We start from the raw sequence: 25,500 nt of genomic DNA, 5'->3' as shown, positions 1-25,500 counted from the left end.
TACAAAGCCTTAAAACTCCAATATTATTTTTGAGACACCTGGTACAGTGTTGATACGGGGGAGGGGCTGTGAAGTGTAGTACTCATTGGTTTAGTATGACTACTGAGAAATTGTTGATTTTTCATTATATTTACATCATCTTGTATTTCAGCTTTTTGCAGCAATACTCTGTCAGCTGAGTCATCCAAGCACATCTCTCTCTCTCTCTCTCTCTCTCTCTCTGTGTGTGTGTGTGTGTGTGTGTGTGTGTGTGTGTGTGTGTGTGTGTGTGTGTGTGTGCGTGCGTGCGTGCGTGCGACGGAATGGGAGGGGGGCATACATGTTGATGCAGCTTAAGCTACTATCTTCCTTTTCCCAATGGCAAAATGTACATGAAAAGGCAAATATTAGGGCCCTAGTTACAGAACAGTAAATATTTAAATCTCCATACAGAACAGTGTAAGGAGACACCCCCACCAAGTAATTGGACTTTCAATCCGAGAACATTTTTATTATTTATACCTTGACACAGTTGTGTGAAACAAGAATTTTATGAAGTAATGCGTCAGTGCCCCCTCCCTTTACTTTGCGAGTGTGTGTGTGTGTGTGTGTCTCTCTGGTTCTGCCAAATACATTGCTAGGGCATTGGTGTGGAAACCATCAAGGAAAATTTCTTCTGCTGTGTTGGTTATGTTATTAAAATTCCAATATCCTTGTGGTAATGAGTGAAGAGTTATTGAACTTGGTGTGTGTGGATTATGTGCATCGTATGACAAATGGTATAGGTATTTTTTGTGATAGTGTTGGGATTGAGCATTGTTATTGTTGCTGATGTTCAGCTACCTATAAATGGTTTTTAATATGTTTCAGTGTTGGACATGGCGCGACATATTCCGTTGTACCGTGCAGTGCTACAGCTTCTGCGTGCCATGGCCCTGAGCCCTCAGCTGGTGACACTGCTGCTGCCGCATGATGGCGGACAGCATGATGACCTCTCTGTCGTCTGCCTCCTTACCAAGATGCGTACTTGTGTCGACACATATGCCTCTCGTCTGAAGTTAGTAACTGCTCTCTTAGTTTATCATTAATTTATGAATGAGCTACTAAATAAAACATTTGCCATACATGAAAAAAAAGCAAGTTTACAAATGTGGAAGAAATTAGTGGCATCCATTTATGTATGATTGATGAAGTAATAGTGGTTCTTTTGTTTTTAAGATCTATTGTGCAATGATTCCTTTCCTATCTTGTAAGTAGCGAATTATTTATTGTTTATCAAATGTGGGGAAACTATAACCAACTTAATGCTCTTAAGACTGTATATTGAACTGTTATTGAAAGAATAATTTTTCAGATGTGTTGCTTCGTACTGCACAACATTTTATTGGCACATTTAACAACTATTGACAAAGACTGGTGGGCTATCATAGCTCGTAGCTTCCTTTATAATACAGGTGCTGTAGTTTGATTGTTGGTCATTTTTTGTTTTCCCATTTAGTTATGTGACAGTTAAAGTTTATTCAGTGGTAACACCTATGTACCATTTATTTTTAAACTATCTTCTTTCCAATTATAGCTGTGATTGCATTGCTGAAATCTCAAAAATATTGATAGTGTCAATGTTCCACAAAGCATGAATTATTATAGTTCATATTGGATAAACCATTATTTTTATGTAATGCCTGTGCTCAGGTAACACAGATCAATGTAAAGGAGTGAAGTCAGTTATATATTCTGTGTAAAATGTAATGGTCTCTGTGAAGATAGTGTTCTTATAAATTTCGGTCTTATAAGGGAATTCCTAATACCTTCCACATTTTTGCCAACATTTTCAACATTCTGCTTATTATGCTACTGTTGACAAAGATAATAAACATTGTGTAGCAGAATTATAGTCGTTCTTAATGCTATTTCAATCACTGCTTCCATTAAGATTTATATATAATATTTACTTTATTTCTGATTTTACTGGTTACTGGCTTCTCAACCTTACATATTTTGGTGCACAATCTGTGATATTCAGGATTAATATGATAATACCTTTTAGTTTTATTCAGTTAAACATATCTTTATGAACAGTTGAAGTCAAATATTTCTCTGTGGATGCTGCTATGAAACAACTGAAACTTGTCTGTGAAATCGAGAGAAGTTTCTTGCAAGGGTAATTAGAGTTGCACCCACTTCCCTCTCCGTATAGTATAGATGTCCTTGTATATGGTAGGAACAAAGGGAGACATCCCTTGTTCGACCCAACTAGGACGCTACAAATACTGTAATAGTAGGAGACACTGTAAAATTCTCTCAGGACTGTATGAAAGTGATGGAGTTAATATGTAATTTATTTTGTGAGACACCTGCTTTGCAGGTTGTTTCAGAGTCACCTGCTTTGTAGATTGTCATCTCTCTCTTGTGATATTTTTGCCGCATATTGTTTCTTTTAACTACTGTTTGATTTACATTTTCAATATTTTTATATTTTAAAGGCTCAATAAATCAAAAGGTAATGGAAAATCTCGAAGTAACGCAAAACTGCAGGAAGAAGTTGAACAGGATGAAGGTCTTGCACTTTTAATTCCAGACATTCAAGAAACTGCTAATATTGTACAGGTATGCCACTGTTGATCATACATACAATTTTCATCATCATATATATTTCTAAGGAATGAATGTTTTAGATTACTTGATGTCATCAGTCTTTGATTTATGATTTGGATTTGCATAGTTGTCCTTTGAAGTAATGTCACAGTCTTAAGCACTATTGAATGATCAACAACTCCTGAGACAAAACTCTTGCTTCATTTTATCTACAACCCCTTCAGTCATGCATGCAGATGGCAATGCTGAACGTTTTGTCCCATATCAGATGTATTTTGAGCACACATTTCTTTGAAGAGTATAACTGATAAAGATGTAATAGTTAAAATGGAGATTCTGAGACGCAGATAGGAAATAGACAAAACCTACAAACCTACACACACACACACACACACACACACACACACACACACACAGTGTCTGACTGTTAAGGCCAGACCGTGAGCAGCAGTTTATGATGGGAGAGCCAACTGGGCAATGGGGTAAGGAGGAGGAGGCAGCAGGGAGGGGGAAGGATAGCAGGGTGAGGGTTAGGGATGTAAAATGCAACTTGTGGGGCATACAGGAATGCGGTGGAGAGAGGGTAGGTGCAGTCGGAAGGTTAGGGGGAGGGGTAGCAGAAAAAAAGGGAAGTAAAAACACAGTGAGCAGGGTGGTGGAATAGAGGGCAACGTAGTGCTTCCCTGTTCCCATGAACAGGGAAGGGTAGATGGATAAGGACAGTGACTAAAGAAGGTTGAGACCAGGAGGGTTACAGGAATGTAGGATATTTTGGGGGGAGAGTTCCCTCCTGTGTGATTCAGAAAAGCTGGTGTCGCTGGAAAGAATCTAGATGGCACAGGCTGTGAAGCAGTTATTGAAAGGAAGAACGCCTAGGTGTATTACGTGGATACGAGCCATGAGGCAAAGGGTTGGGAGCAGGGCTTGTGTACAAATGGACGAGGATACTGTGTGGGTTCAGTGGGTGGCGGAATTCCACTGTGGGAGGGGTGGGACGGATAGTGGGTAGGACATATCTCATTTTGGGGCACAACACGAGCTATTTGAAATTCTGGTGGAGAATGTGATTTAGTTGCTCCAGTCCTGGGTGGTATTGAGTCACGAGGAGACTGCTCCTCTGTGGGTGCACAGTGGGACTTTGGGAGGTAGTGGGTGACTGGAGAGATAAGGCACAAGAGATATGTTTTTGTACAAGGTTGGGAGGGTAATTACTGTATGTGAAAGCCTCAGTGAGACCTTCGGTATATTTCAAGAGGGATTGATTGTCACTGCAGATGTGATGGTCACAGGTGGCTAAGCTGTATGGCAGAGAATTCTTGGTGGCAGCTGTCAAAATGAAAGTGATGTTGGTGGTTGATAGGCTTGATATGAATGGAGGTACTGATGTAGCCATCTCTGAGGCAGAGGTCAACATTGAGGAATTTACTGAGTGAGGTGGCATTGGTTAGCACACTGAATTCACAATTGGGAGGACAGTGGTTCAACCACGCATCTGGCCATCCTGATTAAGGTTTTTCGTGATTTCCCTAAATCACTTCAGATAAATACCGGGATGGTTCATGTGAAAGAGCACAGCCGACTTCCTTCCCTATCCTTCCCTAACCCAATGGGACCGGTGACCTTGCTATTTAGTCCCCTCTCAGTTTGAACCAACCAACCATCGAGGAAGGTGGGTTGTTGGGTTGAGTGGGACCAAGTGAATCTCAGATCTTGTAAGCCAACTCCATATTACCTGCAAACTACCCTCCTATATAAAAGATACCAACCATTTCCCCCACCGACTCTTCACAATTCCTATTCGTTTACCATATGCTACGCAGCATCTCACTATTGATGCCACCTCCCTTTACATTCACATTCCTAATGCCCATGGCCTTACTGCTATTGAACAAACAGATCAGGGTACGGCTATGGGGACCTGCATGGCACTATCCTGAGCCAACTTATTCATGGGCTCGCTAGAGGAATCCTCCCTAAAACACCCAGAATCCCAAACCACTCACCTGGTTCAGATTCATTGATGAAATCTTTGTGATCTGGATCAAGGGTGAGGCCACTCTATCCACATTTGCCCAGAACCTCAACAGCTTCTCCCCCATTAACTTCACCTGGTCCTACTCAACGCAACAAGCCTCCTTCCTGATGTTGACTTCCACCTCAAAGACGGCTACATCAGTACCTCCGTCCATATCAGACTCACCAACCACCAGCAGTACCATCACCCTGGCAGCTGCCACCCATTTTATACCGAGAAGTCCCTTCCAACAGCCTGGCTGTTGCGTCTGCAGTGGCAATATACTGCAGGTCTCACTTTTACACAAACAGATCTCCCATGGCTTATCTCTCCAGTCACCCACCACCTCCCAACATCCCACCATCCAGCCACAGAGGAGCAGTCTCCTCGTGACTCAGTGCCACCCATGACTGGAGTCTGGCAGGTTTTCGGCTACCTCTCATTGTGCCCCGAAATGCTAAATGTGTGGTGTCACCGCCAGACACCACACTTGCTAGGTGGTAGCCTTTAAATCGGCCGTGATCCGTTAGTATATGTCGGACCCGCGTGTCACCACTATCAGTGATTGCAGACCGAGCGCCGCCACACGGCAGGTCAAGTCTAGGGCGGTTCCCTAGCACTCGCCCCAGTTGGACAGGTGACTTTGCTAGCGATGGTTCACTGTCTACATACGCTCTCATTTGCCGAGACGACAGTTTAGCATAGCCTTCAGCTACGTCATTTGCTACAACCTAGCAAGGCGCCATATTCAGTTACTATAATCTGAACAGATAATATTGTGAATCATGTACCGTCAAGAGCGACATTCATCATTAATGGATTAAAGTTAAGTATGAAACTAATTACGTCCGCTTTCTGCATTCTCATTCCTTGTCATGTTCCAGACCTCACGTCAGTATAGTCCTTCCCTCCTCACACCAGCCTGTGTGAGCTAAAACGTGCACTTCGGCCTCCTCTAGTAACACGGTGTTGGCTCTTCTGCCAGCACAACAAAATGTCCTATTAATTATCCTTCCCTCCCCTCCCACAGTGATATTCCACAGTGATATAGTCCCTATGAATGGCCATTGACAAACTGTTTCCAAGAAACAACTGGACCACCCCATTGCTGAGCATGCTGCCCAACATGATGTTCTTCATTTCAGTGACTGTTTCACATCCTGTGCCATCTGAATCTGTCCCACCAACACCAGCTTTCCTGAATTTCGCAGGTGGGAAATCTCCCTGCAGTGTATCCTATGTTCCCGTAACCCTCCAGGCCTCAACCTCCATTAGTCGTTGTCCTTACCCATGTAGCCCTTTTCCTGTTCTCATTCCAGCACTATGTTGCCCTCTATTCCACCAATGCACCCACAGTCCGTTTACTTCTCTCTTTCCATTTTCCCCACCCCCACCCCCTCCGCTGCCTGCCCTCTCCCTTCTGACTGCACCTAGCTGCCCTACCCTCTCTCCACTTCATCCCTGTATGCTCCCACAAGCAGCACTTTTCCGTCCCCCACCCCTACCCTGCTAACCGTCCACCTCCATGCCCCAACTTCCTTCTTACCCCCATCGCCCAGTTGCCTCTCCCATCATGTTCTGCTGCTCGCATTCTGGCCTCAACTGCCAGAAACTATGGTTTTGTGTGTGTGTGTGTGTGTGTGTGTGTGTGTGTGTGTGTGTGTGTGTGTGTGTGTGTTGTATATTTCCGTTGAAGGCCTTGTTGGCCAAAAGCTCACTTTATGGTAGTCTTTTTGTTGTACATATCTGCGACTCAGCATGTCAGTTATATGCTGAGTAGCAAGTATCCTTTCCATAAGATACATTCTATCCTGGATTTTCCATTACTTAAAAATTAAAGTCGTTATATGGTTGGATTACTCACTATTCATGCTAAGGGCAGTCTGAAGTTATTAATAGTATCAATGGGAAAAATCAGCTGAAAGAATTGTTAATACAAATTAACAGAATGGTTGGCCAGATCTTACATTTTGGAGGCCAAATTCCAGGTACTACTGATAGAAACACTTAAAAGTTAAAATACTATTCCTAGCTGTGGGACTTGGTTGTGCACTACCGTCAGAAGGAAGGAGGGATTGATTGGGGATGTTGAAAAGATGGGACAGACTGAGAGGGACATATGTGTTGTGAGGATTACAGGGATGTAGGAGGAGGAGGAGGACTGACTTTGAAGTATCTCGTGTTGTACCATGTAGTTTTATATTTTGGAGTGATGAATCTCCAGCATCAACTGAAAAAGTGTCAGTAACAATATAGCAGAGATGCTGGGTCGCGATAGGTACAACAAAAAGATTCACACAATTAAAGCTTTCGGCCATCAAGGCTTTTGTGAGCAATACACACACACACACGCACGCGCGCGCGCCCACACACACACACACACACACACACACACACACGCGCGCGCGCGCGCGCGCTCACGTAAATGCAACTTGCACACACATCTGCAGTCTCAGAGAGCTGAAACCACACTGACATTCCATCCTGGATTTTCCATTGTTTGAAAAAGTATAAATAGCAAACATGACTTCAGTTAATAATACATTTGGTTAATTACAAATTTAATCATAGAAAACTATTGTAATCCAAGTGAGTCGGCTAAATGTGCAAAAGTATAAATATGTAAATGGGTTTTTATTTTCGTTGTGTAGGCTATTTAATAACAAAAACATTAGCTTGTGTTCTACATATTTGCAGAAATCACTTAATGACAGTATTCTTCTAAATGACACACAAATTGAAACATTTGTTGCCGTTGTTGAGCCTAGGACGCAGTTTCCAAACCAGACGAAGATTATTAAATGTGTGTGTTTTAAATTTGGTCTCAATATGAATTGAGCTCAAAGTACTGAGCATAAACCCTCATGTGAATATATCGTCTCTGGTTGCACATCCTTTAATACTAGGTATTTTACTTATTAATGTAAATTTTTCTTGATGAGTTTCGAGATTTATAAGAAAATAATGTGATAATTTTCACCAGGTGCTGGCACAGTTAACCAGCAAAAGTTAGTAAAAAGAATACTTTTTGGCTGCCATTCCCTAGATGTAATTCCACTGGGAAGGGAATAGAATGGATAGAAAATTATGGACTAAGCTATTATTGAATATTAGGGTGAAACTGGAGAAGCTAAAATTGAATTCGAACCTTAAAAAAATTTGATACAAGAGGGGAAAAATGATTTTTCTTTGTCGTTGAATACTTAATCACAATAAAGACACCTTTTCAGTGGCTTTGCCTTGCTGTGGTATCATTTATCTCAAGGATAGTGTTGAAAGGTATGTTTATACCAAAGTATTGAATTTGAACTAAATCTTAGAATAACTGCCACAGCCTGAAATGATTCCAAAAAAAGTAAAAAAAAATTAATACAAATGCTTTATTATTATCATCATTTGTAGGTTAAAAGAATCCACAAGCCTTCAAGTGAAGAAGAATGTGGAGGAAGAGGGATGTTATTCTGCGAGTATACTATCTGAAACAGTGTACTTAGTCTTATTTGACAGATAGACAAGGTGTTGAAGGTTTCCTTGTAACTGATTATAAACATTGTTTTAGTAATCTTCTACGTTAACAGTGTGAGCCACATTATTACTCTGCACAGACTCCTCTTAAATTTGAAATGTCAGTCTTCGTTACCATTTTGTTCATCTTTGGATATCTTAGCAGTTTATTCATAGTGGAACAGCAAATTACACTGAAGAGCCAAAGATACTGGTACACCTGCCTAATATCGTGTAGACCCACGCAAGCATGCGGTGCCGCAACCCAACGTGGCATGGACTCAACTAATGTGTGAAGTAATGCTGGAGGGAACCAACACCATCAATCCTGCAGGGCTGCCCATAAATCTGTAAGAGTACGAGGGGTGGGGATCTTTTTTGAACAGTACGTTGCAAGGCGTCCCAGATAAGTTCAATGATGATCATGTCTGGGGAGCTGGGAGGCCAGCGGAAGTGTTTAAACTCAGAAGAGTGTTCCTGGAGCCAATCTTAGCAATTTCGGACGTATGGGGTGTCACATTGTCCTGCTAGAATAGACCAAGTCCATCAGAATGCACAATGGATATGAATAGATGCAGGTGATCAGACATGTTACTTGCCTGAGTCGTATCTAGACATATCAGAGTTCCCATATCACTCCAACTGCACATACCCTATACCATTACAGAGCCTCTACCAGCATGGAACAGTCCCCCACCAGTGTGCAGGGTCCATGGATTCATGAGATTTTCTCCATACCCATACATGTCGATCCACTCAATACAATTTGAAACTAGACTCGTCCGACCAGTCAACATGTTTCCAGTCATCAATAATCCAGTGTCTGTGTTGACGGGCCCAGGTGAGGCGTAAAGCTTTGTGTCTTGCAGTCATCATGGATACACGAGCGGGCCTTTGGTTCTGAAATCCCATATTGATGATGTTTCGTTGAATAGTTCACGCGCTGACACTTGTTGATGGCCCAGCATTGAAATCTGCAGCAATCTGTGGAAGGGTTGCATTTCTGTCACATTGAATGACTTAAGTCATCGTTGGTCCCATTCTTGCAGGATCTTTTTCCGGCCGCAGTGATGTCGGAGATTTGATGTGTTGGATTCCTGATATTCACAGTACACTTGTGAAATTGATTGTATGGAAAAATTCCCACTTCATCACTACCTCAGAGATTCTGTGTCTGATCGCTTGTGTGCCAACTGTAACACCACGTTTAGACTCACGTAAATCCTGATAACCTGCCATTGTAGCAGCAGTAACCGATCTAACAACTGCACCAGACACTTGTTGTTTTATATAAGTGTTGCCGACCACAGTGGCGTATTCTGTGTGTTTACGTATCACTGTATTGGAGTACGCATTCCTATACCAGTTTCTTTGGTACTTCAGTGTATTTAAGATAGGAATGACTGCTTGCAAGTGAAATATAATGACCAAGAATGTTTCCGTTTGTAGTAGATTATTGGTGGGATAGCAACTTTAAAAATAAAAGCCTACAGAAGTAGTGGTCATCAAAAATTTCTTTATTATGCATAACATTTTTGTAATTATTGTCTATTTCTGTTTTTCAGGCTGCAACAGACAGACTGACAATGGAAGATGGCCAAGAGAGTTCTGTTGTAAGAGAAGGGCCTCATTTAAGTAATATAGACCTTCCTTTAAGGTCCCATGAGGAGAGGTACCTTGAAGTAATGAGGAGATTGCAATTTGGTATGTGTTTAACATATATTGTGGCCCCAGTAGTCTGGTACTAACCAATCTTGAGAGAGAGAGAGAGAGAGAGAGAGAGAGAGAGAGAGAGAATGAATGAGAGGGGGGGGGGGGGGTATGCAGGTCTCTACTGTATCATTCCAAGGAAGGTCAGACAGAGGAGAACATCTGATCAGCAGATGGTCTAAAGCTGATACATTGACCAAAGCAAAGAGATATTTGTGCCACCCAGAGGCCAAACTGATGAACTCCATTGTTTATAATATTTCTACGTTTGTGGTCACAATATTTGGCTTCATTCATTAATTCTTGCATGGATAGGTGACAACTCTTTGCAGAGCAACTGAATGTTATGTTTCAGCTTTCGGAGGACAAAGCGACTAACTCCAATTTTCTTACTTGTATTTCCATGACATTTGCTTCTTCGTATTTAATCTCAAGTGTTACATTTAGCATTCTCAATACTGATTTTATGTGAGCATTGCATCTTAGTAACACCCGTACATAGCATAAAGCTAACAAAATCAAATTCATGTGATAAATGGAAATTTTATGTATACAACTTTCGCTGTGATGATTTTGATAACAACAAAGGGTTTATGTATATGAGGCCAGAAACAGAAGGTTCTTTGATGCCACAAGAAGCAGCTACATGCCTAAAACAGCACATAACAAATAATTCAAAAGACCACAAGTATATTCTGACTTAGACTCATGTACTGATCAGAATCGAAACCAAAATAACAATGATGAAGCTGCTACAAAGTTCTGCAATTAAAGTGGGTATTATTGGCTTGCAGTTTTTCATACCTGGATGCAGCTATCTGCCAAATAACTCCAACAAACTCTGTTACAATGTAATCCATTACTGCAAAACAAAGGACCAGTTAGCAGTAGATAAAATGAATTATAACGATTTTTTGTCTATAAAATTTTTTGAAGACACCATGGTAAACTGCAAGAAGGCAGCCACTGGCTTAGCTGTAAACTGGCGTGACATAGAATAAATTAAATTGAAGAGTTTGCTACTTTACACTCTTCAGTACAGCATCACTTTTTCCATTTGTTATTGCTAATTTGAAGAAATCTACAACAGGATGCCATTCTGCATTTGCAAATATAAACCATGATGCGCTAAACTCAAGAATTCATGCCATGAGCAAGGGAGAGGGGGCAGATCTCGAGCACCCCCCCCCCCCCCCCCACACACAAAGTATATTCCTCCTGTGGATCATGGCTACTAGAAGAAGCTAGTAACCACTCGTGAGGAACACAGTGGTCAAGTGTCGGAGATCTGTGATAGCATTTATAAAGATAGTTAGGAGTTAAAGTTGGCAATGCGACTAACTCCTGAAAAGATACTAAATATGCATTTAACTTTAACCTAAGTTTCTCTTGCACTGGAGTTAGCTGTTTAGATACGGTTCCATGTTACTTATTTTTGTTTACTGCTTGTCCCATTTAATAATTATAGCATAAATTAATGAACCAGTGCAGTGAACTTTGTTAGCAATTTGGAAAATTCTTCATTGTTCCTGTTTTTATCTTTTATGACACAAAATTTCATCAATTCTCTCTAACAACGAAACACTTCACTTGGTGTTCTGCAAATCTTATTTAATGCCTGTTATTGGGAGTTAACCAGAACACACATCTGTTACTGTAATTCATAGAACTGTTCTCATTTTGAGTAGTATGCTTAAAAAGGAAGATTGGCTGAGTTTCTTGTGTCTAGTGTCAGTGGAGATTCTCACCACTGGTGAGTGTATCCCACATCCTAGGGTCTGCCGCCCTTTGTAACTATCCTGCCCCCCCTTTCTCTCCCCCCCCTCCCTCCCTCTCGAAGGGACTACTAGTTCTGAAAGCTAGGTAGTGTGTCACTTTTTCATATATTTATCAGGAATTCTGCATATTTTGCTTCCGAAATGTAAGTACTGGCCACCAGTTCTGTCTCATAATTATAGTGTTCTTTATTGAATTTTCTTTTGATATGATAAAGTGCTAACTTAGGCTGTTGCTCCCTCTGTTGAAACTGCTAACTTAGGCTGTTGCTCACTATGTTTTAGAAGCAAACTCATAAATACAGTTTGTGCGCTTTATTGTCTCCTTAAGCACTATTCTTCTCTCCCGTTTCCCAATTTTTTTCTAAATTTAGAACTGAACTGTACATAGTAAATGCATTAGAAGTTAATATAAGATGTGGGAATTTGATAAAAATAATCTCATTAAATACGTCATATATCATTATTTGTTACAGATACATATGAAATGATAACAGAAAGTAGCGAAGGAGGATATCAGTTTGTAGTCTCATACCATTTTGAATCGAATGTGAGGTCTGCTGGAGAAAGAAGTCACCCAGCTCGCATGAAGCGACTGGCACAAGAGACAGTGACACTGTCTACATCACTCCCACTTTCGTACAGCAGTTCTGTGTTTGTTCGTTGCGACACCGACAGGCTTGATATAATGAAGGTATGTTGGGTATTTGTAAATATGTATCTTAGATAGATGTCAGTAAAGTTGAAATAATGTGTTCTAAATAAGTTAATAGTTTTCAGTGTTCATTTTGTGTATATCTGGTTAGAAAAAAGGCAATTTTCACCATGTCTATTTGACTTGTATACCTAAATGTGTTATGAGTCAATATTGACGATATTTCTCCATTGTAATGTAAATAAATTTTGGGCCGTTGATGACCCTTCACAAACATTTCATTTGTTATTGATTCCAAGTTACCCATTGTGTCGGACAGTTCCTTTTCTAATACCTCCACTCAGTATACTATCTTGTATGGATGTAATCACGTATAAATGTTCCACTTCATTCTCTAGTCTTTCTTTCACCAATTCTACATAATCTTCTAATTGCTGTACAAGTTTAATTGGAGAACTTATCTTGACCATTCTATGCAATAATTAGCTATCTGTCTGAGTAAATTTTTCGCCCATCACTTTGATTTCTGTTGATTGGTTTAAAATTGCCTGTCTTAATTCTATTAATTTCAGTACCATTGTATTTACAATTGTTTCTCAACTAACATTACCATCTGTGAGAGACATTCTGTCAATCTCCTAATGAATAATGATGTCAAAAGTCACAATTGATATTGTAACTTGTTATTAATGATAAATTATTTGGCTTTCATTTTATCTTTTGGTAATTTACTGGTACTAAATTATCTGAACAAGTTTTATATCTGAATGGGATAATGTTGTCACTATCTTAACTGACAAAATCTACTGTAATTGAGAAATCACTTCATAAATCACTTCATAGTATATTGAAACTTAAAGGAAAAGAACCCATTACATTTTAATAAAGTGGATCCCCTGGTAAGTATGTGAAGTGCCACCTGTGTGTGCCGTCTCTCATTGTCACGCACCTCTGGCTTCAGTTACTGGGTCTCATCTTGTCGTTCGTAGATGTTGTGTTGACTGTTTATTGAACCACCTGGCCACATTGTATACAAATTACTGTCAGTAGAATGCAAGTTGCCATCATACTTTAATTTAGTTGAGCTTGTCTTATCATGTAAAAGAGATTTTAAAATCTAAAAGGAACCTCTCTGAAGAAAAGTAATAAGAGCAAGAAAAATAAGAGTGTCGTTTGGGTGAGCTACAAAACTGCATTACTTTGAGCAAAAGTCCTTGCACTGCTTCACAGATGGTGATTTAATGAACAAATACTTCATATGTACAACTGAATATTTATGTCTACTTCAGGTAGAACAGTTTCTTCATGGTGACATTATCAAACTCGACAAATCGTGTAGTCTCATTACTTCACAGCCTCAACACTTTTACTCCCATCTGCTTCATCTGGTCCTCCTCAACCCAAAATGCCACTTTCCTGTACATTGACCACCCTACCTGATGGCTCCATCCACTCCTCTGTTCACATTAAACCCACCAACTACCAACAGTACCTACATTTCAACAGGTGTCATCTTTTCCACACCAAAAAATCCCTCCCGTACAGCCTGGCCATCTGGAGATGGCATATCTGCATTGATAAGGACACTCTTGCTGAGTATGCTGAGGGTCTCAGTAGAGCTTTCACATACAGGCACTAACCATCAGACCTAGTCTGCAAACAGATCTCCCACGCCATTTTGGCACACACCTCCAGTCCTCCAACACCTCCAAGAACCAGCTACAAAGGAGTGCTTCCTTCATCACCTTGTACCACTCCGGAGTGGAAAGAATGAAGCCCAGTCTTCATCAGGGCTTTGATTAGCTATCATCATTCTCTGAAATGAGGGACATCCTACCCAAGATCCTTCCATTTTTCCTCCAAAAAAAATGGTGTTCTATCACCCATCAAACCTCCACAACATTCCGGTCCATCCCCATGCCACTCGCAATCCTAACCCCTTGCCACAGGGATCATATCCCTGTGGAAGACCCAGGTGCAAGACTGCCCAGTCCACCCACTCGGCTTATCCTGTTCCATTGGAGGTTGGACCACATGTGAAAGTAGCCAGGTCATATACCAGTTCTGCTCCAATCATTGCACAGCTTTTTATTCAGTATGAATGCCAACCAGGTATCCACCAGGATGAATGGCCACTGTCAAACTGGCCAAGAACAGATAGACCACCCAGTGGCACAACACACAGCTGAACATAATATGCTTGATATCAGTGGCTGTTTCACAACCCGTACCATCTGAATCCTCCCCCCCCCCCCCCCCCCCCCCCCCACACACACACACACACACACCAAACAGTTTTTGCCCACTCTGGTGTATCGCCTCCTTCCTATTCACATCCCCTTAACATCTTTGTTTACAGCTCTCTGGCAACGCATCCACCTGCCTTTCCCCTTCACTGCTCCTCTCCTTTTGCACTCGCTGTCCCCTCCCTCTCCGCAGCCTCCTGATGCTGCACCTGGTGGCAGACTTTCCATGCCTTCTCCTAGTCCTTGCACACTCTGCCAGACAGCTCTTTCCCCACCTCCCCTTCCCCCCGCCCTCCCCAATCCATATCATGCTATCCCTTTCCCATTCCCCCCCCCCCCATACCCTGTTATCCCTTCCCCTTACCTGCCACCTCCAGATTGCTGCAACCATTCAACAAGACAGTTGCTTTCCGGTCTCAGATGCCAGAGATGGTAGCAATGTGTGTGTGTGTGTGTGTGTGTGTGTGTGTGTGTGTGTGTGTGTGTGCGTGCGTGTGTGTGTGTGTGTTTACTTTTCTGAAGAGGCATTTGTGTGAAAGTTAAATGTGTAACAGTCTTTTCGTTGTGCCTGCCTGTAACTCGAAGTGTCATCTTTATGGTAGGTAGTAATCTATTGTTAAATTACGCTTTATTAGTTGACACATAGTCACTCTCTAAGTATAACCTGGGATAGTTCCTGCTAGGCTTTGAATTGTTTTACTATCCCTATGCAGTTTTAACACTTGAGCTGGCACATCTATGTATAAAGTGCACCAACCAAAACTAAAATGATTTTGCGTGGTTCCATTGTTGTTTCACAACTGCAAACCCATACCTATTTCTTCATTATTGCTTCAGATAACACAGCAATAAATTGTGCTGTTGTACGTTCAAGTGAGCAGCAGTAATATAAAATACAAAGTGAGTTAGGTGAGAGAAAATGTACAATCCGTGCAAAAATATTACCCTGATTACGAACTACCAACATAATCCCACATTGAGGCAGTTGTCTACAAGATAATTAATGATTGAACAAGCAGCTGGCTGGGATCTGATGCAACTGCACTGCTTCAAGTGGGTCATTACTGACTCTGTACTGCCTGTTCTTGGCAACAGAGTGTTATAGTGTAAATTTATTTCATTATTGTTTAATAAAGCAGTGGTTTAGCACATATTACGTAAGTTTATTTTCTCGTTGTTTAAATAAACTAAAACTGAACTGTGGTTTTGATCATATTGTTTACCTTTGTGACATAAAGACAGCCATTCTATGTGTGTGTACAAAGTGCGCCGCGCACCCACCTGTGTTATGACAAATGGTGTGCCCACTCGAGGGTAAAGATTCGTGTGCCTCCAACAATACTGTGCTCACAGTAAAGACTTGTGACTGAAACTGAAAATAAACCCTTACAACCCCTGACCCCCTTCTATTTGCCCCCACCCCACCTCTCCATTTTTTCCTGTCTATCCTTTTCTTCTTCTCTTTTTAAAAATTGATTGAGACACTGGTGATCAGAAGTAGTAATATTTGTCGGACTTGTCCTATGTTCAAAGTGCAGTTAGAGTAATATATCTTGAAACAGCTGCATGTGAAGGCGAGGTACAGCATTAGTGCTTCCATTATGGTGCGCTGACTTTGGTCCAGCAATAAAGTTAAAATGATGTAATAACAGAACTTTTCTGTGTGACATGTAGAAACTTGCACTGGCAAAGTACAATTTTCTTTACATCCTTCTGTATGCTCAAAAATACAGGAAAGTGTGTCTTTTATCATGAAAACTTGATTATAGTGGTATGAAATGCTTATTTTACAGGTCCTGATAACAGGCCCTGCAGAGACACCGTATGCTAATGGCTGCTTTGAATTCGATGTCTACTTTCCTCCTGATTATCCAAACTCACCAATGTTAATTAATCTGGAAACCACTGGTCATCACACAATAAGGTTTAATCCAAATCTATACAATGATGGCAAAGTGTGTCTGAGTGTTCTTAATACTTGGCATGGGCGCCCTGAAGAAAAGTGGAATGCGCAGACATCAAGTTTCCTACAGGTAATAATACTATTTCCATAAAAAGTTTTGTTTCACATATCACGGAATAATTTTCTGAAATGGACAGATGAATTGCAAGCTTAATCATAAGGAGGCAGGGTTATTTAGGTACTAATGTAGAGGGTAAAAATCGTAGAGAGAGACCAAGAGATGAATACACTAAGCAGATTCAGAAGGATGTAGGTTGCAGTAGGTACTGGGAGATGAAGAAGCTTGCACAGGATAGAGTAGCATGGAGAGCTGCATCAAACCAGTCTCAGGACTGAAGACAACAACAACAACAACAATGTTCTTAAAACCCGATGTCAACATTATTTAATTCAAAAAGTCATGTTGCTTTGTTAGAATGGGCTTTCTTGAGAATTATTAGAGGTCAAAGGCATAGCAGATTGGCATAGTTATTTAAAAACTTTTATGTTGGAGTTGAAAGCCAGTGTCTCAGGATAGAAGTTCTTAGTTTGCCTCAAGTTTCGTGATGATGAATGCTCTCTTCAGTTTTAAAATCACAAGGAAAGAATCCCAGCAGTGGCATCAACTTTTTGAAACCAAATACATGGTGCTGTACCCAGCCATTCACCCATGTTGCAAGTAATTGACAAAAAAAAAATTCAGAATTTTGCGTGTTTTTCAGTAAGGTTAAAAAAGCCACATTTTGTAGTCTGGTTGCATGGTGTAATGGAGACAATAATAGCTTCACATTGTAGAGGTTATGGGTTCAGATCTCGTAATGTGCAGTAGACTTTTTTTTAAAAATTGTTTTGTTTGTAAATCTTGATCTAAATGTCTTTCCATTATTTTTATTCAGTTACTTGGTTTAAATGTGTTTTTTAAATTTCTATTCCTTTGTCACATTATTTTAACGAATGAACTTTTTTCATTTGTTTCATTTTTTCTTTATTTCTTTTTTTTCCAATATGAATTTAATTATATTTATCTATTATAATACTCAATTATTTGAAAATTCCAATTCATCAGTTAAAAACAAAAGATCAAGTAATGTATATTGACTGTGCAGTGGCGTGAAAAATGTATTTTTCATTACCAGATGTTCCGTTTTTTATCCATGGTAATCGTCATACAAACATTTACAACATGACATAAATATCTATTGCACTATGGACAAAATAATGCTGATGATTTAAATGAAAGAAGGGTTTATAAATATAACGAAATTCAAACAAAATAAGAAGTATGTGTTGTGAAAGTGATAATGTGGATGCGAACCCACAATCTCATGAATGTGAAGCTACTGTCCTATCCACTGCACCATACAACAGGACTGTATGATGCAACTTTTTTAATGCTATCGAGTGTCTCACAAATTTCCCAAATTTTTTCGTCAATCTTTCACAAATGAGGGCCCTCCAGGGTGAACGGCTGCAGAGTGTGATTTCTGGGATCTTAACCTACATAACTGTACAGATGGTTTCAAAAAGTCGATCCCACCACAGGGGAATCTCTCCTTGTCAATGATTCTATAACAAAAGTGAGCGAGTGTCTTCAACTTCATAAACAGGGTCATTAGTGTCCTTTGGATGAGCTTTGCATATTTTTCTGACTACTTTTTTTTCCTATTTCGTTGGTGTCACTAATATAACAAGCTTATCTCCATATCAGTTCAACATAGTAAATGTGTGACAGAAAAAATATAATGTATGTGTTCCTGAGATAGATACCAGTGACATACTTCATCTGCCAATTTTTGTATGAAATACTGCACTCGAGCTGTTCTCTTGCCAAGACAGCTTTTAAATTTATTTCAATTTAATGCAGACTCTATACAAAATTCTGAAAGTCATGTCAATTGATTTGAAGCTCAGTCCTCAGTATGCAAGTAGAGTGCTTTAATCAGTGCACCACCTGACTCAGTGTGAAATTATGCCAGTTCTTTTATTGTAGGGAATAAAAGTCAATAAAAACAGTTAAGTCACGAAGTTGAAGTTGTTTGGTAGACACTGTCATTGTAGCCGTCTTATGTAGTAAGCATTTAGCTTCTTTATTGGCAGCTTCTGAGCAAAGTATGAATGTTGGCTGGAACCCACAAGTTACACATGTAGTGTGGAGCTTTGTATTACTCCTGTTACTTTTGTACTAGTACTATTACCTTTGGCAGTTAACAACTCACGCTATTACGAGTTACATGAAGTTTAAAGCAAACCCTAGTATATAGTTTTGCAACATCAAATTCTAATTTTCTTATCCTTTTGGGAATAATACACTGATATTTTAATGTGTCTACTTCTGTTCTTAACATTCATCAAGTGTGTACTTACTTTAAAAAGCAGTAAGTTATGAGCAAAGCTACCGTAAATGAACATGTTAAACATTCGTACAGTGTACACACTGCATTTTTTACAGGACTAGTTAACTGAAACAATCTTACTGCACCCAGTTTCATTATAATCTTTCTGAACCTCTGTATGGTTCATTAAAATAAACTGTTGGTTTAGTTTCAGTTGATTTTTACATTTTTATATAATCCGCCAATTTTATTGCAAATTCATGTTAAGTAAATGTTTTAATTTGTTGTAGGTGTTAGTGTCCATACAGTCACTAATTCTTGTTCCGGAGCCCTACTTCAATGAGCCTGGCTATGAGCGATCAAGAGGTACACCATCGGGTAACCACAGCTCAAGGGAGTACAATTCGAACATATGCCAAGCAACTGTGAAATGGGCCATGCTAGAACAAATTCGAAATCCGTGTCCCTGCTTCAAAGAGGTATGTGTTATATTCCTTGATGAAAAGATGCAGTAATTTTTTAAATTTCTTCTCTATTCTAGCTTTATATTTCTTATATGGTATTCCTTTCCAGGTCATACACACACACTTTTGGATGAAGAGGCATGAAATTGTGAAACAAATTGAGAACTGGATTGCTGATATGGATTCTCAGTGTGGAGACAGGCGGACAGGGAGAGCCATTTCACTTAACTCCATGGCTTTAAAGGTATGGTTGTCATCTATACAAATACGTTGTTATGAATTCTGAGTTGCTGATTTATGTATTCTTCATTCTTATGTGATATAATTGATATTTTGTGAGTTATGGAGGTAATTTGAAATAATTGTTTACTAATCTCTTGTTTGGGACCCCATGTTCTGCACTTTCCCATTTGGATATTTGTATGTACTCTGATTAAGCCCTGGATTTGTTGTTGTATTTCAATATCACTGTCTTTTGGACATTAGCAAATGCTTATCTACAACGAGTAAAGAGTTCTATTTCCAGGATGAATTTGAGGGATGCTAATACACAAGAGACAAACATTTGAACAGAATACCCAGACAACCTTTGTTTCTCTCTCTGTCGTCTGTCAACAATGGCACAAAAAATCCTAGCAATCTGTCACTACCCCGACAGCCACTTATTCTAAATGTATCAGTTACTATTGTCACTTTTTCATGAAACATTAATGGAAGACTAAAAAGTCCCACGAAAATCGCTGTTCTCTAAGCCAGGACTTACATGAATGTTCAACATAATGCTTTCCAGTGGAAGGTGGCAACTGACCTTGTCATGTGTAGCCTTGAATTTTTGTGACAGAGTGCATCTGATCTGTTCATTCAGTTTCAATTTGAAGTGGTCTTTCCTTTTCCCACAGGAAAAAATTTTTAATTTCCCAGTTTGAGGGTCAAATTCATGCAAGGAAAATGACAGTCTGAATTTTGTTCACTTCCTGTTGCCACACTCATCTGGCTGGGTGACTTAACAACATATAAGCAACCAAAGGGCATTTATGAAAGTATTTGTATGGAGTGTAGCCATGTATGGAAGTGAAACATGGACGGTAAATAGCTTGGACAAGAAGAGAATAGAAGCTTTCGAAATGTGGTGCTACAGAAGAATGCTGAAGATTAGATGGGTAGATCACATAACTAATGAGGAAGTATTGAATAGGATTGGGGAGAAGAGAAGTTTGTGGCACAACTTGACTAGAAGAAGGGATCGGTTGGTAGGACATGTTCTGAGGTATCAAGGGATCACCAATTTAGTATTGGAGGGCAGCGTGGAGGGTAAAAATCGTAGAGGGAGACCAAGAGATGAATACACTAAGCAGATTCAGAAGGATGTAGGTTGCAGTAGGTACTGGGAGATGAAGAAGCTTGCACAGGATAGAGTAGCATGGAGAGCTGCATCAAACCAGTATCAGGACTGAAGACCACAACAACAACAACAACATAGGAAGACAAACTCGTAAAGCTTATGCTATTAGATACCAATAGTGATTCATGTGATGCCTTGCCCTGCCACTTCACCTAAAAGTTTTTCTAAAAAACTTGTTTTAACCAAGCAGTAACTTACACTTTCTTCTGAATAACAACAAAAATAAAACTGAATAAACAGTTCTTTGTAATAGGACAGTACCATCCACTGGCGTATTTTTGTTCAGGCTATCCTACTGAGGTACCCATCTGCCGTTGATAAAATTGATTTTGTAGTTCATTAAACTTAGCAAGTACTCTTTGATTTCTCTCAAGTTCATAAAACAAGCCTCAGCCTCTGCCCACCCTGTAATTGCTACTTCATTGGCTGTGTAGCACAGATTTTTAATTTCACTACATATTTTTTATTTCATTTACTGTTATCATTGTTATTAAGATTTTGCAAAACATATGTGATTTGAATGTCGGATGTGCACTGACTGACAAAAAAAAGTGAAGTACCCAGAAGGAATGGAAAACAAAATGAAACTTCACAGTCTGAGAGAGTATGTGATTTTATTTCAGTGATTACTGTATAGTCAAATTTACCAAGTACTTGGCACTGTGAACTCACTTTTGAGTGTTACATTGCACCCTGCTCAGGCCTGGATGCATGCAATGATTTTTTATTTTAGGAAGGGTGTCTTAAAGTCATTGTATCCTCTCCTGAGGCAAACTGCTCCATGACCATTGTAACTAACCGTTGATGTACTGGCACTGGGACGTATTTGATGTCCAAGCTGGTCTCCCTAACATACTATCAGGAGCAGATCTGGGAATCTCGTTGGCCATGGGAATACCTCAGCATCCTGCAGACAGTTCATGAGGGCATATACTATCAGTGTATGAACATTGTCCTGTTATAAAAATGGCACCACGATACTGTCACACTCTTTGGACCCTGTGGTGCATGAATTTCATTGCAGTGGTAGCTTTTAATGGTCATGAGGCTGCAAATGCATGCAGGTCACAAAATCATAGGGAGTTGTCCACTGCATTGGATTGTGTGCACTTTCAGCCTCAGGTCTAATTGAAACCACCAAAGAAGTAACCATTAACAGCTGTCCACTGTGCCACAGAGTTAACATTGACAAAGGCATTTATACCTTTCATTGCTGCAGTGTTGTGATCTGACTTATTATAAACTCCTTGTAATATAAGTTTTGGGATTGTAAAGAAAGAGTCATGTTGTACTGGCACCACTGCTTACTAATGACATCATGACATAGAAATTGGTGTCGAAATCCAGGGGTCAGTTCGTATTTCGTGATGTTGGTAGTAAGTAATGATTCCAGTATATCACAAAGCTGTTTATACACAGTTACACAACTTATATTACAAGGCATTCACAGTAATTCAGATCACATATATCAACATTAAATCAATCAAAGATATAATTCTCTTTGTATCAGTTCCCAACAGTCACATGAGAGGTAATTTGAGGATGCAGGACGTCTGTGGCGTACTATTGCGCCATTAGATTTCCCTGAATAACTACCATCCCTGTCCTGAAATCATACCTGGTGGCTGCCCACACCATGACACCAGGAGTAACACAGCTGTGCCTCTCCAAAACATTAGAAGAATGCTACATCTCCCCACGTCGCCACCAGACTTGATGACAGTGGTCATCCGTGGTAGTGCAGAACCATGATTCATCACTGAACACAGTCAACTCATTCATCTGCAGTCCATGCTTCCTGGTCACTTCATAGCTCCAAACCCAGTCATTTGTGTTGTGGTGTTAATCCTTTCCATTTATGCCAAGCAGGTAGAAAGCCCAGACAGCTACGAGCATTTGTTTACCCTGGGCAGGTAGTGAGTCCTGCTGATTAACAGCATTCCTGTATGCCCAAGTATGGGAGCAGGTGAACGACCATAATAGAACCATGACTTGCTGTTGTCCGCTTTTCAACAATCGTGCCACCGCTGTCGTTATATGCTGTTCATGGTAATGACACAATGTGTTACACCTTTTACCTTCTCATGGATTCATTCCTCTTATCAGTTGTGCATTGCACTTGTGCACATTTGGTGAGACGACAACATTTACCCGCATTGGCTTTGCAGTATTGGAATGTAATTTGTTGGGCAAGGAAATCCTCATAAATAGTAGTGACGAAAATGATATTGATATTTTGGTCCTTTCTTTGGGCGAATATCTGGATGTGTCGGAAGTACTGCAGATTCTGCAACACCATGAGGAACTTTTTCAGAAGATTCTTCTGATGAAGAGGGAAAAGAAGATGAAGTGATAAGTACAACTTCATCATGAAAAAGAATGTATGATTGGTCAGATAATCATCCTGTGATTAAACGCCACCAATTTTTGAAAACATTTGGCGACATAAGATTAGACTTTGATTATTCAGCAATTCACTTAGACTTCTGTAATGAAAAATGATGACTGTACCCAGCAGGTCAGCATGATGGAGGCATATAAAGCTTGCAGAAGTTTATTGCTTCTTGGTGCGTTCTCTGCTTAAGCGAAGAACTAGAAAGGTAGAAGTGAATTAAATGTTGGTCAACAGATGCTTTCTTTCAAATGTCAGTATTTTTACATACAATGTCCACAGACCAGCATTAACTGATTCTGCATTTATTGCAGCTGTATTTTAAGATATGATTGTGAAACTATGGCTCATTGTAGAACACACCAGAAAAAAAAATTCAATGAGGCCATAGACCAGTGTGAAAATTTAGTAATAGATGAAGGAAGTCTGCCACCTTTCAAAGGAAGGATGTGATTTAAGTAGTATATACCAAAGAAACATAGTCATTTTGGTATCAAGGTTTTCATTCTTTGTGATGTAGAAAGTTATTATATTCTTGATTATGTTGTCTACAGTTGTGCTACCATAGAAATAGAATCCATAAATGCTGACTGGAGAAAAATCAGGTGATGTTATGCGTTTGTAACTGCCATACCTCAACAAAGGTAACGCTGTTTATGCAGACAATAGATATTCAGGCCTCAAATTATTCCTATGGTTACATAATAAATGTACCAATGCCATAGAAACAGCACACAAAAACAGTAAAACATTTACCACTGTTGCCTGACAAACTGAAAAAAGGGGAAATACAATTCAGGTCCTTTGGAACACTGTTGGCCATAAAATGGATGGACAACAAAGAAATCTGGATGCTTTGAACCATAGATGAACCAGATTTTCTTGAAACTGAGAGAAGAAGGAATATAAAACAGGCCAAAATACATTAAACCCAGTTGTGTAGTGAAATAAAATACGTCAAAGGGTGCTGTTGATAAGACAGACATGATGTAAAGTTCTGTACAGGCATCTGAAAGGCAATTAAATGGTGTAAGAAGATGTTCTGCTGGACTGACTTGTGTATGTGCTGAATGCAAAAACAATTTTTGAAATAAAAAAGGAAACTGAACATACCATTTGCAAAATTCCACTTGGATCTAATCCTCCTATTGCTAGATAAATTTCATGGGCAAACAAGTAAAACCGAGAGCCCATAGACACCAAACCAAGAAACTCCATTTTGATAGCATTATCCGTGATTCCTTGTAGCAGCAGAGGGAAAGGAGATTCCCCAGAGACACTGTTTAATGTACATTGTTAATTCAAAGCAAAAAATGACACGCTTAAGATGCAAAGACTGTGACGTTGCTATTTGCATAGTGCCATGTTTTGATAAGCGTAATACACCAAGGGAATGCTAGGGTATGTCAATAAGTGTGTGTGTTTCAAGTAGAGGAAAGTAAAAAAAATAAAAATAGAAAATAAAAAAGGGTTTTTAAGTCATCCAGTAGCAGTCCAAAGCCTGCATCAAAAATTACAATATGGGTGTGGGAAACCACAAAATGAAATCAGATGGAACATGACAAACGGAAAGAAAGAACAGCTAGCTAAAAGCAGGTGGAATCTTATTGTCATATGTTTCATTATGGAGAATAGAGTTAAGTCTTTAATTACAAAGGCGCCAATAGGCTTATCGCAAAATTAGTCGTACCAAAATTTTCATTGTTTAATTCTTTGTCTGGCGATATGAGACAGTTTGCTTTCAGAGTTCAGTAATTATTATTTATTTATGATTAGAGTATGAATTATTTGTCTGGGTTTTGGGCATTGTCTACATTTTTCTCAGCGCAAGATAAATGTGTGGGTTATTTTTGAGTTTATATTTTGTGGTTATCAAAAATTGCTATCACTGTGACCTTACAGTGTGATACTGATTTTTTAGAGAGCATTTCTAAACACCCTGGATTGTATGATTAGGCAACATATAATAACATATAATTACATTAATTAAATCAGATGCTTGCTTTAACAAAAAGTGATAGCACAAGCTCCGTAGGTGCCACACCTGGAAGTTGTCTGTACGCCTGTTGCATCAAAACTTCAGTTTCCAAAGTTGTAGTGTGTGGAGAGCATCTCTGAAATAACGTCATGCTGCAAAAAATTCTCGTACATAAAAGAAATATACATCTAAATGAGGAGGGTGCATTAGCCCTCCAAATTACATGTTATTTGTGTCCCTTAAAGAATTAAATACTTGTGTTACTCATTTCTTTCAGGAAGTTGAGCAATATTACTTTGAGTTCATGTTTAATTTTCGTTATCTGTACATCTTGATTGAAAAATGCCTAAATTGCAAAAATGAAGATTTTGTCAAGGAACCACATCCATCCTGTTTACCCCCAGAAAAGTGTATTTGTGTGTCTCTGCTTGTTTCATTGCTGACTTTGAAAATTGGCCAAGTCATTCATATGAAAAGTCCAGACATGCCATGTGAACAATGTGATTACACC

At 39.6% G+C, this 25,500-nt stretch overlaps 1 protein-coding gene across 1 annotated transcript in view; it reads left to right on the top strand.

The window, feature by feature from the left end:
- The window catches only part of LOC126176519 (baculoviral IAP repeat-containing protein 6), a 329,968-nt gene that overhangs the window by 299,450 nt on the left and 5,018 nt on the right, over window positions 1-25,500 (top strand). The window contains exons 60-66 of the mRNA XM_049924030.1: window positions 850-1,036; window positions 2,463-2,586; window positions 9,658-9,796; window positions 12,054-12,271; window positions 16,272-16,511; window positions 19,044-19,232; window positions 19,327-19,461. Of these exons, the coding sequence (XP_049779987.1) occupies window positions 850-1,036; window positions 2,463-2,586; window positions 9,658-9,796; window positions 12,054-12,271; window positions 16,272-16,511; window positions 19,044-19,232; window positions 19,327-19,461 (1,232 nt within the window). The remainder of the gene's footprint in view (window positions 1-849; window positions 1,037-2,462; window positions 2,587-9,657; window positions 9,797-12,053; window positions 12,272-16,271; window positions 16,512-19,043; window positions 19,233-19,326; window positions 19,462-25,500) is intronic.

The sequence above is a fragment of the Schistocerca cancellata genome, chromosome 1 (assembly GCF_023864275.1).
Source record: "Schistocerca cancellata isolate TAMUIC-IGC-003103 chromosome 1, iqSchCanc2.1, whole genome shotgun sequence".
Lineage (NCBI taxonomy): Eukaryota > Metazoa > Arthropoda > Insecta > Orthoptera > Acrididae > Schistocerca > Schistocerca cancellata.
This window is presented reverse-complemented; position numbering and strand designations above follow the sequence as displayed.